Source organism: Panthera leo, chromosome A2, assembly GCF_018350215.1.
Source record: "Panthera leo isolate Ple1 chromosome A2, P.leo_Ple1_pat1.1, whole genome shotgun sequence".
Taxonomy (NCBI): Eukaryota; Metazoa; Chordata; class Mammalia; order Carnivora; family Felidae; genus Panthera; species Panthera leo.
This window is the reverse complement of record NC_056680.1, coordinates 45,024,575-45,037,612: the sequence shown is the minus strand read 5'-3', so window position 1 is coordinate 45,037,612 and position 13,038 is coordinate 45,024,575. Positions and strand designations below refer to the sequence as shown.

At 40.3% G+C, this 13,038-nt stretch overlaps 1 protein-coding gene across 1 annotated transcript; it reads left to right on the top strand.

Moving 5' to 3' along the window:
• Positions 1 to 10,392: 10,392 nt before the first annotated feature.
• LOC122213414 (nucleophosmin-like) lies at positions 10,393 to 11,243 on the top strand. Its single transcript, XM_042927538.1, has 3 exons — positions 10,393 to 10,450; positions 10,744 to 10,954; positions 11,039 to 11,243. The coding sequence occupies exons 1-3, from the start codon at positions 10,393 to 10,395 to the stop codon at positions 11,241 to 11,243; spliced, it is 474 nt and encodes a 157-aa protein (XP_042783472.1).
• The last annotated feature ends 1,795 nt before the right edge of the window (positions 11,244 to 13,038 follow it).

Sequence of the window (13,038 nt, the reverse complement as noted above, 5' to 3'; positions counted from 1 at the left end):
AATTACTCTGTTCTCCTTTCTCTTCCTCCTGCTGTAGCATTTTGACTTTGTGTACATATCCTATATAGTGGCCTCTTTGTCTGACATTGGGTAAACACTTACGTGGTCCTGGCTCACACCCCACCCTATTCCAGGTGCTGGGGGTACAGTGAAGGACCATACTCAGTTTCAGTGCTAGTAACTTCTTCCTGAACCCGCATGTTATGACCTTGTCTTTCTCTGATCAGATGCTGGAAATTAACTCAGAGGAGCTAAGAGGAAGACTGTCCTCTGATTTAGTTCCAACCTGAAGAGGTTGCTAAGATACTTTGAATATCTAATGATCTTGGAAGACATAGCAAGGGTGTTAAAGCACATGTAATCATCCAGGCCTTTTGTTATCTCGAAACCTGGGCATGGCCAATAAGTCTAGCACCTTGTAAGAAGGAACCAGACAGATGTAAATAAAGACTCAGGTTAGAATTCAAGCAGCTTTATGTTGCTTCTTCCTCTCAGGCCTTCAGCAAAACACAGAGAATGTCCATCTTCTTAAACGGAACCTGAAATATCATAACACAAAGGTGTTTTCAGTGCTGGTTTCCCTTCTCCTAAACACTTTACAATGCCATATGGAAAGATTGAGATTTTAGCAGCTAACTATTTTTGTATTTTCTATTATGATTAAAGTTTAACGATAATCCTGCTTTATCTCAGTAGGGCTTCTGTTTTCTAAGTGCTTTCATGGATGTGACCTGGTTCAGCCTCACTGTGACCCCATTGGATAGACAGGACAGGAAGGTGCTTCATTGTACAGATAACGAAATTCAGACTGGGAAGAGTTAAGTACCCCCCCTGAAATACACACATAGTGAGTTGACCTGTTCACCTTAGTTTTTAGATATTCCTGAGTGAAATTAGGAGAGAACGGTAGGAAATATAAGACAGCATTATATATTGTATCTTCTTCTGAACTGTAGTAGCTGTTGTGGTCCCTTAGACTGTCTCTACAATCTAAATGAGGCAAGGCTAGGCAGGTGCTAACAGTTCCTTGAATAGAGTGATTTTTTTTCAATGACCTAATAAGTTATATGTAAAATTTTAAGTACTCTATGTATTTTCAGTCCACTATAACCCATTATAATATACTAAGCGACTCTTACATTAATTTTTACTGCACTTATTTTACACAGTGAAGTCCCGATGGTAGAAACTGAACTATTGGATAAAATTTCTCCAAACTGGCCTGATTTATTGGTTAATCTTTCAGTCATAGCTACACATGAATATAAAATGCATCCTTTTGCCTGAGACAATGTGAACACATATTCTCAATGGAGTGTTTTAAAGTGGTGTTTTTACTCTTTTTTTTATTTATACTGAAAGTTTTCTAAATCAAATTTTATGAAAGCTTCTAGAGTATATGGACCCCACCCACGGAGATACCTATGTACACATGTATGCAGTTAAAAGCACAAACTGTAGGGACTCCTGGGTGGCTCAGTCAGTTAAGTGCCCAACTCTTGGTTTTGACTCAGGTTATAATCTCACAGTTTGTGGGTTCGAGCTCTGCCTCAGGCTCTGAGTTGACAACGTGGAGCCTGCTTGGGATTCTTTCTCTCTCCCTCTCTCTCTCTGCCCCTTCCCCACTCTCAATCTCTCTCTCGAAATAAATACAAGTAAACATTTAAAAAAAAAACATGAACTGTGGTATTGTACCACTTGGATATATCAGTAATAAACTGTGTAACCTTACAGAAATGACTTAATCTCTGTAAGAATTGTCTTCATTTTCCATATGGGATAGGAAATGAATGATCTGACCTATCCTATGGGCTTGTTTAGGAGATTACATGATAAAACAATTGGAAAAAGTTTCAGTCACGACTATATCCTGCCCATAGTTAACACTCAGGACGTATCTATTGTTATTATTATTCAGTGTCATTTACCCAAAGTGGCTTAGATGACAACATACAAGAGAATGTAAAAGAGAACCAGGGTAAAAAATCCAAAGACTTGTATATTACTGTCCATCTGCTGCTGTAATAAATTACCACTAATCTGGTAGTATAAAACAGAATGAATTTATTACCTTACAGCACCTTACAGTGTTATAGATCAGAAATCTGAAATCAGTTTCCCTGGGCTAACACCAGGTGTGAGCATGCCTGCATTCCTTCTGGAGGCTCTAGTAGAAAATTTGTTCCTTGTCTTTTCCAACTTCTAGAGTGATCTCTTCTTCCATCTTCAAAGCCAGCAATGGCTGGCCAAGTCTTACACTGATGTTCCTCTTCTGTTGTCAAATATCCCTCTGTCTCCCTCCTATAAGGACCCTTGTGATTACATTGGGTTCTCCCAGATAATCCAGAATAATCTCAAAATTCTTAATTCCATTTGCAAAGCCCCTTTGGCCATGTAAGGCAACATATTCATAGGTTCTGGGAATTAGGATGTGGATATCTTGGTGGAGGCACACTAGCCTATCAAAGTTTATGCCAAATATATGCCATCATAACCATGTGTTAAAGTTCTTGGACTCCATTTATTGCAGAGTTCCAACTCAGAGACTTCTTTCTCTTACCATTAGTGCTATTCGAATTAACTTGATTCTCTAGTTCTTAGTAGCCCACTGCCAGTTAGAAATAGTCATTGTGTGCCTGGGAAAGGCCTGGAAACTGGGATCTCACTTTAGCTCACATTCCAATGACCAAGACATGGTCACATGCCTGCACACAGCTCAGCTGAAAGGATCTGGGAAATAGAAGCTGAGGCCCACAAGAAAAAAAGAAAGAGAGGTTCATAAATCCATACCAGTGTCTATCACATTCTGCAGGCATTATAATCACACAGGTTAGATATAAGGGCAGAGTAGGTCCTAGAGGGAAAAATCACTGAAAGGGAATAGAAAAACAACTAAGATAAGCTCCCACTTCATAGTTTGCCACAGACACATAGGGAAGAGAGTGAGGAAGACCTGAGCGTCTAAAATCAATGACATATGCTGACGTGACTTCGTGAGCCTTGACTGCTGAGCTGAACCATCTCCTAGAAGATCTCAGAATTACTATACTAAGTCCCAGACCAGATTACAGACTCCAGTGAATAGAGCCCCATCAAATACAAATAGAACTGTTTCCCCAGTGCAACAAGAACAATCCAATGTTTAGGATACCAAATAGATGCTTTCAAAAAGTAAAGGGCATACCTAGTGGTACCTTGTAAGTGGAGGAAAACAGTTTCCTTTTTTGCTTTCTGTAACTACTTACTAGATATTGAAAGCAGAAAGAAATTAGAGAATCGAAAAGTAGCCTCAAAGCACAGAGAGTCCAGTGAACTCAGGGAGACTGATCGACAAGTTGAGTTTTTCCGGCACCTCCCCTCTCTCAGAACAAAACCTCCCTGTTGCTCCTATATTGCGGCAATACTCTTCTTCCCATTCTGTTGTGATTTGTTTTAGATAGAATTGGGAATATAAGGTTACCTTTCTCTGGATTGAGGAATAGAAAAATGAAGCAGGAATGCAAAGTCACCACCAAGTTACTGGTAAAGTCCTGGTAAAGTAAAACAGTTGGTGAGAAAAGAAATAAACCATGCTCTTCCAAAGAAAATAAAACATCAGGCTAGGTCATGGGTTTTAAAGCCAGATGTCTAATATCATGTCATCTGCAAAAAGCGAAAGCTTGACTTCATCTTTGCCAATTTTGATGCCTTTGATTTCCTTTTGTTGTCTGATTGCTGATGCTAGCACTTCCAACACTATATTAAACAACAGCAGTGAGAGTGGACATCCCTGTCGTGTTCCTGATCTCAGGGGGAAAGCTCTCAGTTTTTCCCCATTGAGGATGATGTTAGCTGTGGGCTTTTCATAAATGGCTTTCATGATGTTTAAGTATGTTCCTTCTATTCTGACTTTCTCGAGGGTTTTTATTAAGAAACGATGCTGAATTTTGTCAAATGCTTTTTCTGCATCAATTGACAGGATCATATGGTTCTTATCTTTTCTTTTATTAATGTGATGGATAACACTGATTGATTTGAGAATGTTGAACCAGCCCTGCAGCCCAGGAATGAATCCCACTTGATCATGGTGAATAATTCTTTTTATATGCTGTTGAATTCGATTTGCTAGTATCTTATTGAGAATTTTTGCATCCATATTCATCAGGGATATTGGCCTGTACTTCTCTTTTTTTACTGGGTCTCTGTCTGGTTTAGGAATCAAAGTAGTGCTGGCTTCATTGAATGAGTCTGGAAGTTTTCCTTCCCTTTCTATTTTTTGGAATAGCTTGAGAAGTGTAGGTATTATCTCTGCTTTAAATGTCTGGTAGAATTTTCCTGGGAAGCCATCTGGTCCTGACTTCTTATTTGTTGGGAGATTTTTGATAACTGATTGAATTTCTTCGCTGGTTATGGGTCTATTCAAGTTTTCTATTTCTTCCTGCTTGAGTTTTGGAAGTCTGTGGGTGCTTAGGAATTTGTCCATTTCTTCCAAGTTGTCCAGTTTGTTGGCATATAATGTTTCATAGTATCCCTGATAATTGCTTGTATTTCTGAGGGATTGGTTGTAGTAATTCCATTTTCATTCCTGATTTTATCTATTTGGGTCATCTCCCTTTTCTTTTTGAGAAGTCTGGCTAGAGGTTTATCAATTTTGTTTATTTTTTCAAAAAACCAATTCTTAGTTTCATTGATCTGCTCTCCAGGTTTTTTAGATTCTATATTGTTTATTTCTGCTCTGATATTTATTATTTCTCTTCTTCTGTTGAGTTTGGGGTGTCTTTGCTGTTCTGCTTGTATTTCCTTTAGGTGTGCTGTTAGATTTTGTACTTGGGATTTTTCTTGTTTCTGGAGATAGGCCTGGATTGCAATGTATTTTCCTCTCAGGACTGCCTTCACTGCATCCCAAAGCGTTTGGATTGTTGTATTTTCATTTTCATTTGTTTCCATATATTTTTTAATTTCTTCTCTAATTGCCTGATTGACCCATTCATTCTTTAGTAGGGTGTTCTTTAACCTTCATGCTTTTGGAGGTTTTCCAGACTTTTTCCTGTGGTTGATTTCAAGTTTCATAGCATTGTGGTCTGAAAGTGTGCATGGTATGATCTCAATTCTTGTATACTTATGAAGGGCTGTTTTGTGACCAGTATGTGATCTATCTTGAAGAATGTTCCATGTGCACTCGAGAAGAAAGTATATTCTGTTGCTTTGGGTCTACATGATCTATCCATTGTTGTAAGTGGAGTATTAAAGTGCCTTGCAATTACCACATTCTTATCAATAAGGTTGCTTATGTTTGTGAGTAATTGTTTTATATATTTGGGGGCACCCCTATTTGGTGCATAGACGTTTATAATTGTTAGCTCTTCCTGATGGATAGACCCTGTGATTATTATATAATGCCCTTCTTCATCTCTTGTTACAGCCTTTAATTTAAAATCTAGTTTGTCTGATATAAGTATGGCTACTCCAGCTTTCTTTTGACTTCCAGTAGCATGATAAATAGTTCTCCATCCTCTCACTCTCAACCTAAAGGTGTCCTCAGATCTAAAATGAGTCTTTTGTAGACAGCAAATAGATGGATCTTGTTTTTTTTTTATCCATTATGATATGTCTTTTGGTTGGCGCATTTAGTCCATTTACATTCAGTGTTATTATAGAAAGATATGGGTTTAGAGTCATTGTGATGTCTGTATGTTTTATGCTTGTAGTGATGTCTCTGGTACTTTGTCTCACAGGACCCCCCTTAGGATCTCTTGTAGGGCTGGTTTAGTGGTGATGAATTCCTTCAGTTTTTGTTTGTTTGGGAAGACCTTTATCTCTCCTATTCTAAATGACAGACTTGCTGGATAAAGGATTCTCGGCTGCATATTTTTTTTCTGTTCATCACATTGAACATTTCCTGCCATTCCTTTCTGGCCTGCCACATTTCAGTAGAGAGATCTGTCACTAGTCTTATCAGTCTCCCTTTATATGTTAGAGCATGTTTATCCCTAGCTGCTTTCAGAATTTTCTTTTTATCCTTGTATTTTGCCAGTTTCACTATGATATGTTGTGCAGAAGATTGATTCAAGTTACGTCTGAAGGGAGTTCTCTGTGCCTCTTGGATTTCAATGCCTTTTTCCTTCCCCAGATCAGGGAAGTTTTCAGCTATGATTTCTTCAAGTACACCTTCAGCACCTTTTCCTCTCTCTTCCTCCTCTGGAATCCCAATTATGCATATATTATTACATTTAATTGTGTCACTTAGTTCTCTAATTCTCCCCTCATACTCCTGGATTTTTTTATCTCTCTTTTTCTCAGCTTCCTCTTCTTCCATAATTTTATCTTCTAATTCACCTATTCTTTCCTCTGCCTCTTCAATCCGAGCTGTGGTCACCTCCATATTATTTTGCAGCTCATTTATAGCATTTTTTAGCTCCTCCTGAGTGTTTCTTAGTCACTTGATCTCTGTAGTAATAGATTCTCTGCTGTCCTCTATACTTTTTTCAAGCCCAGTGATTAGTTTTATGACTATTATTTTAAATTCATTTTCTGTTATATTGTTTAAATTGTTCTTGAGCAGTTCGTTAGCTGTCACTACTTCCTGGAGTTTCTTTTGAGGAGAATTCTTCCATTTCGTCATTTTGGATAGTCCCTGGAGTGGCTCGGAACTGCAGGGCTCTTCCTCTGTGCTGTCTGGAGTAACTTGTGTTGGTGGGCGGGGCCGCAGTCATACCTGATGTCTGCCCCCAGCCCACTGCTGGGGCCACAGTCAGACTGGCGTGTACCTTATCTTCCCCTCTCCCAGAGGCAGGACTCACTGTGGAGTGGTGTGGCCCCTGTCCTGGCTACTTGCTCACTGCCAGGCTTGTGGTGCTGCTTCAATGGGACCTGGTATATTAGCTGGGGTGGATCCGCAAGGTACACAAGGGTGGGAGGTGCAGATGCAGCTTACTTTGCCTTCGGTGGTCTGCTTCAGGAGGGGCCGTGTGGCCCTGGGAGGGAGGCAGACCCATTGGAGGGATGGATCCCCAGAAGCACGGCATTGGGTGTTTGGCGTGGTGCAAGCAAGTTCCCTGACAGGAACTGGTTCCCTTTGGGATATTGGCTGGGGGATGGGTGAGGGAGATGGTGCTTCCCAGTGCCTTTATTCCCTGCCAAGCTGAGCTCTGTCCTCCAGGGCTCAACAACTCTCCCTCCCGTTGTCCTCTAGCCCTCCCACTCTGAACAGAGCTATTGACTTATAACCTTCCAGATGTTAAGTCCCCCTGGCTGTCAGAACACACTCCGTCTGGCCCCTCCACTTTTGCAAGTTAGACTCGGGGGCTCTGCCTTGCTGGATGGACTGCCCCTCCACCTCCCAGGCTCCCTCCCACCAGTCTGTGTAGCGCGCACTGCCTCTCCACCCTTCCTACCCTCTTCCGTGGGCCCCTCATCTACACTTGGCTCTGGAGAGTCTGCTCTGCTAGTCTTCTGGCAGTTTTCTGGGTAATTTAGGCAGATATGGGTGGAATCTAAGTGGTCAGCAGGACACAGTGAGCCCAGCGTCCTCCTACACTGCCATCTTCCTTCGAGAGTTGGCACTTCAAATTTATTTTTTTAACGTTTATTTATTTTTGAGACAGAGAGAGACAGAGCATGAACAGGGGAGGAGCAGAGAGAGAGGGAGACACAGAATCTGAAACAGGCTCCAGGCTCCGAGCTGTCAGCACAGAGCCCTATGCGGGGCTCGAACCCACGGACCGTGAGATCATGACCTGAGCCGAAGTCGGACGCTTAACCGACCAAGCCACCCAGGCACCCTGAGAGTTGGCACTTTAAATAAAAAGAGCAAGGGGAGCGGCTGGGTGGCTCAGTCAGTTAAGTGTCTGACTTCAGCTCAGGTCATAATCTCATGAGTTCAAGCCCCACTTCGGGCTCTGTGCTGAGTTTAGAGTCTGGACCCTGCTTCAGATTCTCTGTCTCCCTCTCTCTCTGTCCCTTCCCTGCTCGCTCGCTCTCTCTCTTTCTCTCTCTCTCTCTCTCTCTCTCTCTCACAAAAATAAACATTTCAATAAAAATTAAATAAATAAAATGAGAAAAAAAAAGTTTTCAAAAGGATTGTGTGCCAACAGCATTCCAAGCATGCTGATTACTTTACATCACTTACCTCATGTAATCCTTAAGTGACAGCTTTACTAGGGGGAATTACCATAGTTAGTCTCCTTTGCAAGGCACCTGACTCTTGCCACACAGACCAGATAAATCCATTGATAATTTCCCATAGTGTGGGATAATACTGCCCTGGTTGTTTGAAGATAATTTTAGTTGTAAACGACATTAAATAACATTAATTAAGTTGGTGAAAAAAGTGACTTGTCGACCTTTTTTATACCATAAAGAGAACCTCTCAGCATGTTGTTGGCATGTCCTTAACTCCTCTAACACGTTTTTCTTATGTGTAAGTTTTTTTTAAGCTTATTTATTTAGTTTGAGAGAGAGAGAGAGAGAAAGAGAGAGAGCTTGGGAGTGGGGGAGGGGGAGAGAGAATCCTAAGCAGGCTCCATATTGTCAGCGCAGAAACTGATGTGGGGTTCAAACACACAAACCGTGAGATCATGACCTGAGCTGAAATCAAGAGTGGGATATTCAACCAACTGAGCCACACAGGCTCTCCTTCCCTCTTCTAACACTTTTTAGTCTCCCGGAGAGCAGACCTCAGACTCTGATGAGATTTCTTTAACCAATACCACCTAACTAGAAATTCATAACTGTTTTTGCTTTTAGTGTATGTTTTTTTTTAATTTTTTAAATGTTTATTTATTTTTGAGAGAGAGAGAGACAGAGCATGAGGGGGGGTGGGGAGCAGAGATAGAGGGAGACACAGAATCCAAAACAGCCCCAATGCGGGGCTCGAACTCACAAACCATGAGATCATGACCTGAGCTGGAGCCGGGCGCTCAACCGACTGAGCCACCCAGGTGCCCCCTTTTAGTGTATGTTTTTAATTGCTTTCTAGTTACTGCTGCACTTCATTTATGGGAAGAGAATACATATTTCCTCTTAAAATAAGCGTATGTCCACTTATTATAACTTTATTTCCATTCAAAATAGCTTTAAGGTATGTACCTGAAACTGATGCAGTGTTATATGCCAGTTATATCTCAGGCAATCAATCATTCAATTAGAAGAAGGGGTAATAAGATAGGAAAGGGGTTCCTGTGAGGCAAGTAAGAGGTAGACAGAATGTTACTCAGCACATCTACATGGGAGTCTCCCCCCATGTGATGTCAGGGTGAAAACTAGGGTTAAGAGGACAACTACATAGTGGAGTGAAGGAGATGGGGCTGTCTCAGGTGGTTTCCAGGTTTCAGATTAGATGTAACCTTTCTCAACCTGGATTCTTGGAAGAATCAATCTCCAATGTACAGAGTTATCTACTGTATGTTGTGAATCAACTGCTCTCTTAATAAGCATCTAGAATGGTTCTACATATGTGCAAAGGAAAAAAAATAGCTTCCAGGAGTATTAGTAAATAATAGTACAAGTGGTGGAAAATGATCAAAGTTCTTCAAAGTGGTACACAGTGATGAGCAGAAACATAAACATCCTAGAATGATCGAAACTTAAGACATTCTCTACTGAAATACAATACGGGAGCCCTTACAGGAGCCACTGTGAAAGGGACTACTGCCCATAAGAAAGAGCCACAGTCCAGCCATTTTCCGGGGTGGGGGGCAGTTTTGTCCCCCCTGGAGATATTTGGTAGTGTCTGGACACATCTTGGTTGTCACAATTTTGAGGGTGGTTGTGGGGATTGTGTTACTGGCATCTAGTGCCTAGAGACCAGGGATGTTGTAAAACACTAGGACAGCCCACAATGGGAGTCGTCTATCCTATCAGCGCCAAGGTGGAGAAAATGCTGTATCCTGACTGTGCTGGGTGTAATTCAGCTGCCGCTGCTTGTGTTGTCTGAAGGCCAAGTCCCTATTTGATAAAGTTCACATGTCACATTAGAGCTGGCAATTCTTGGGTGTTTGACCTTTGGATGAACTTTTCTGCTTGTTCTAGACAAATTATTTAATTATAAAGTATCTTCTATTTTAACTTTTAATTCAGAAAGTGTACCAGCAGTAAGCTGCATTCTTGCCCCTGGTCCTTTTATAACTAGATGCACAGACCTTTTGCTACCCATTTTTTAATTGTTTCAGCTTTAAAAAGGAACCTCGTGTGGGTGATTCTGATCAAAGGAGTGTGGCAGTTTTTATTTCATCTGTTTGGACCATTTCATTGCAAATGGTCCTACAATTTTTGTCCCTTAATTTATCATAGACTTTAATTTGTAAATCTACATTTCACTTTGAAAATATTTCTAGTCTGCATGGCTCTTTTGTGTTACAGTAGTCGTTTCTCTCCATCTGCCTTCTCTCCCACCTAAGTGCGTGCCACCACCCCATGGAAGATTCAGTGGACACAGACATGAGCCCCCTAAGGCTCCAGAACTATCTTTTTGGTTGTGAATTAAAGGCTGACAAAGATTATCACTTTAAGGTAGATAATGATGAAAACAAGCACTAGTTATCTTTAAGAACAATTAGTTTAGGGGCTGGTGCAAAGGATAAATTGCACATTGTTGAAGCAGAAGCAATGAGTTATGAAGGCAGTCCAATAAAAGTCACATTGGCAACTTTGAAATGTCTTTACAGCTAACGGTTTCCCTTGCGGGCTTTAAAATAACACCACCTGTGGTCTCATGATTAAAATGTGGTTCAGGGCCTGTGCATATTAGTGGACAGTGCTTCATAGCTGTGGAGAAAGATGCAGAGTCAGAAGATCAAAAGGAAGAGGATGTAAAACTCCTTAGTATATGTGGAAAGCCTTCTGTCTCTGGATGTGGTAGTAACATTCCACAGAAAAAAGTAAAATTTGGTGCCAGTGGAGATGATGATGATGATGATGATGATGATGATGATGATGATTTTGATGATAAAGAAGCTGAAGAAAAGCCTCCAGTAAAGAAATCTATATGAGATACTCCAGCCAAAAATGCACAAAAATCAGACCAGAATGGAAAATACTCAAAACCACCAACACCAAGATCAAAAGGTCAAGCATCTTTCAAAAAACAGGAAAAGACTCCCAAAACACCAAAAGGACCTAGTTATATGGAAGACATCAAAGCAAAAATGCAACCAAGCGTGAAAAAAGGTGATTCTCTTCCTAAAGTAGAAGTCAAGTTCATCAGTTATGTGAAGAATTGCTTCTGGATGACTGACCAAAGGGCTATTCAAGATCTCTGGCAATGAAGGAAGCCTCTTTAAGACATTAGTTTAAACAGTTTGTTTACAATTTTCCATCTTATTTCATTTCTGTAACAGTTGATATCTGGCTGTCATTTTTATAATGCAGAGTGAGAATTTTCCAAGTCCTAGCAATCAGACAACACAAAGAAACAAAAGGCATACAAATCAGCAGGGAGGAAGTCAAACTTTTATTCTTAGTAGACAACATTCTTAGTAGACAACTCTATGTGGAACACACAAGAGACTACCAAAAAAACTGTTAGAACTGATTCATGAATTCAGCAAAGCCACAGGATATAAAATGACTGTACAGAACTCAGCTGCATTTCTATACACCAATAATGAAGCAGCAGAAAGAGAAATCAAGGAATCGATCCCATTTACAATTGCACCAAAAATCATAAAATACCTAGGAATAAAGCTAACCAAAGCGGTGAAAAATCTATACACTGAAAACAATAGAAAGCTTATGGAAGAAATTGAAGAAGATACACACACAAAAAAAGGAAAAAACATTCCATGCTCATGGATTGGAAGAGCAAATGAGCAAATATTTTTAAAATGTCGATACTACCCAAAGCAATCTACATATTCAGTGTAATCCCTACCAAAATAACACCAGCATTCTTCACAGAGCTAGAGCAAGCAATCCTAAAGCTTGTATGAAACCAGAAAAGACTCCAAGTAGCTAAAGCAATCCTGAAAAAGAAAACCAATTGTGATGCTGGAGGTACCACAATTCCAAAGTTTAAGCTCTATTTCAAAGCTGTAATCACCAAGACAGTATGGTACTGGCACAAAATCAAACACATAGATGAATGGAACAGAATGGAGAACAAGAAATGGACCCACAAACATATGGTCAACTCATCTTTGACAAAGTAGGAAAGAATATCCAGTGGAAAAAAGACAGTCTCTTTAGCAAATTGTGTTGGGGAAACTGGACAGCGACATGTAGAAGAATGAACCTGGACCACTTTCTTACACCATACACAAAATAAACTCAAAATGGATGAAAGATAAATGTAAGCAGAAAGCCATCAAAACCCTAGAGAAGAAAACAGGCAACAACCTCTTTGACCTTGGACTCAACAACTTCTTACTTGACATATCTCTGGAGGCAAGGGAAACAAAAGCAAACATGACCTATTGGGACCTCATTAAGATGAAAAGCTTCTGCATGGCAAAGGAAACAATCAGCAAAACTAAAAAGCAACTGACAAAATGGGAGAAGATATTTGCAAATGACATATCAGATAAAGGGTTAGTATCCAAAAATATAAATGGCTTATCAAACTCAACACTCAAAAAACAAGCAATCCTGTGGTCAATAGATGTGAATAGACACTTTTCCAAAGAAGACATCCACATGCCTAACAGACACATGAAAAAATGCTCATTACTCATCATCAGGGAAATACAAATCAAAACCACAATGAGATACCACCTCACACTTGTCAGAATGGCTAAAATTAACAACTCAGACAACAGCAGATGTTGGTGAGATTATGGAGAAAGGGGAGCCCTTTTGCACTGCTGGCAAGAATGCAGACTGGTGAAGACATTCTGGAAAACAGTATGAAGACTCCTCAAAAAATTAAAAATAGAACTACCCTATGTCCCAGCAATTGCACTACTAGGTATTTATTAAGAGGATACAGGAGTGATGATCCAAAGGATACAGGAGTGATGATCCAATGTTGATAGCAGCACTATCGACAATAGCCAAAGTAGGGAGAGTCCAAATGTCCATTGACTAATGAATGGATGAAGAAGATGTCATGTATAGGCGTGTGAG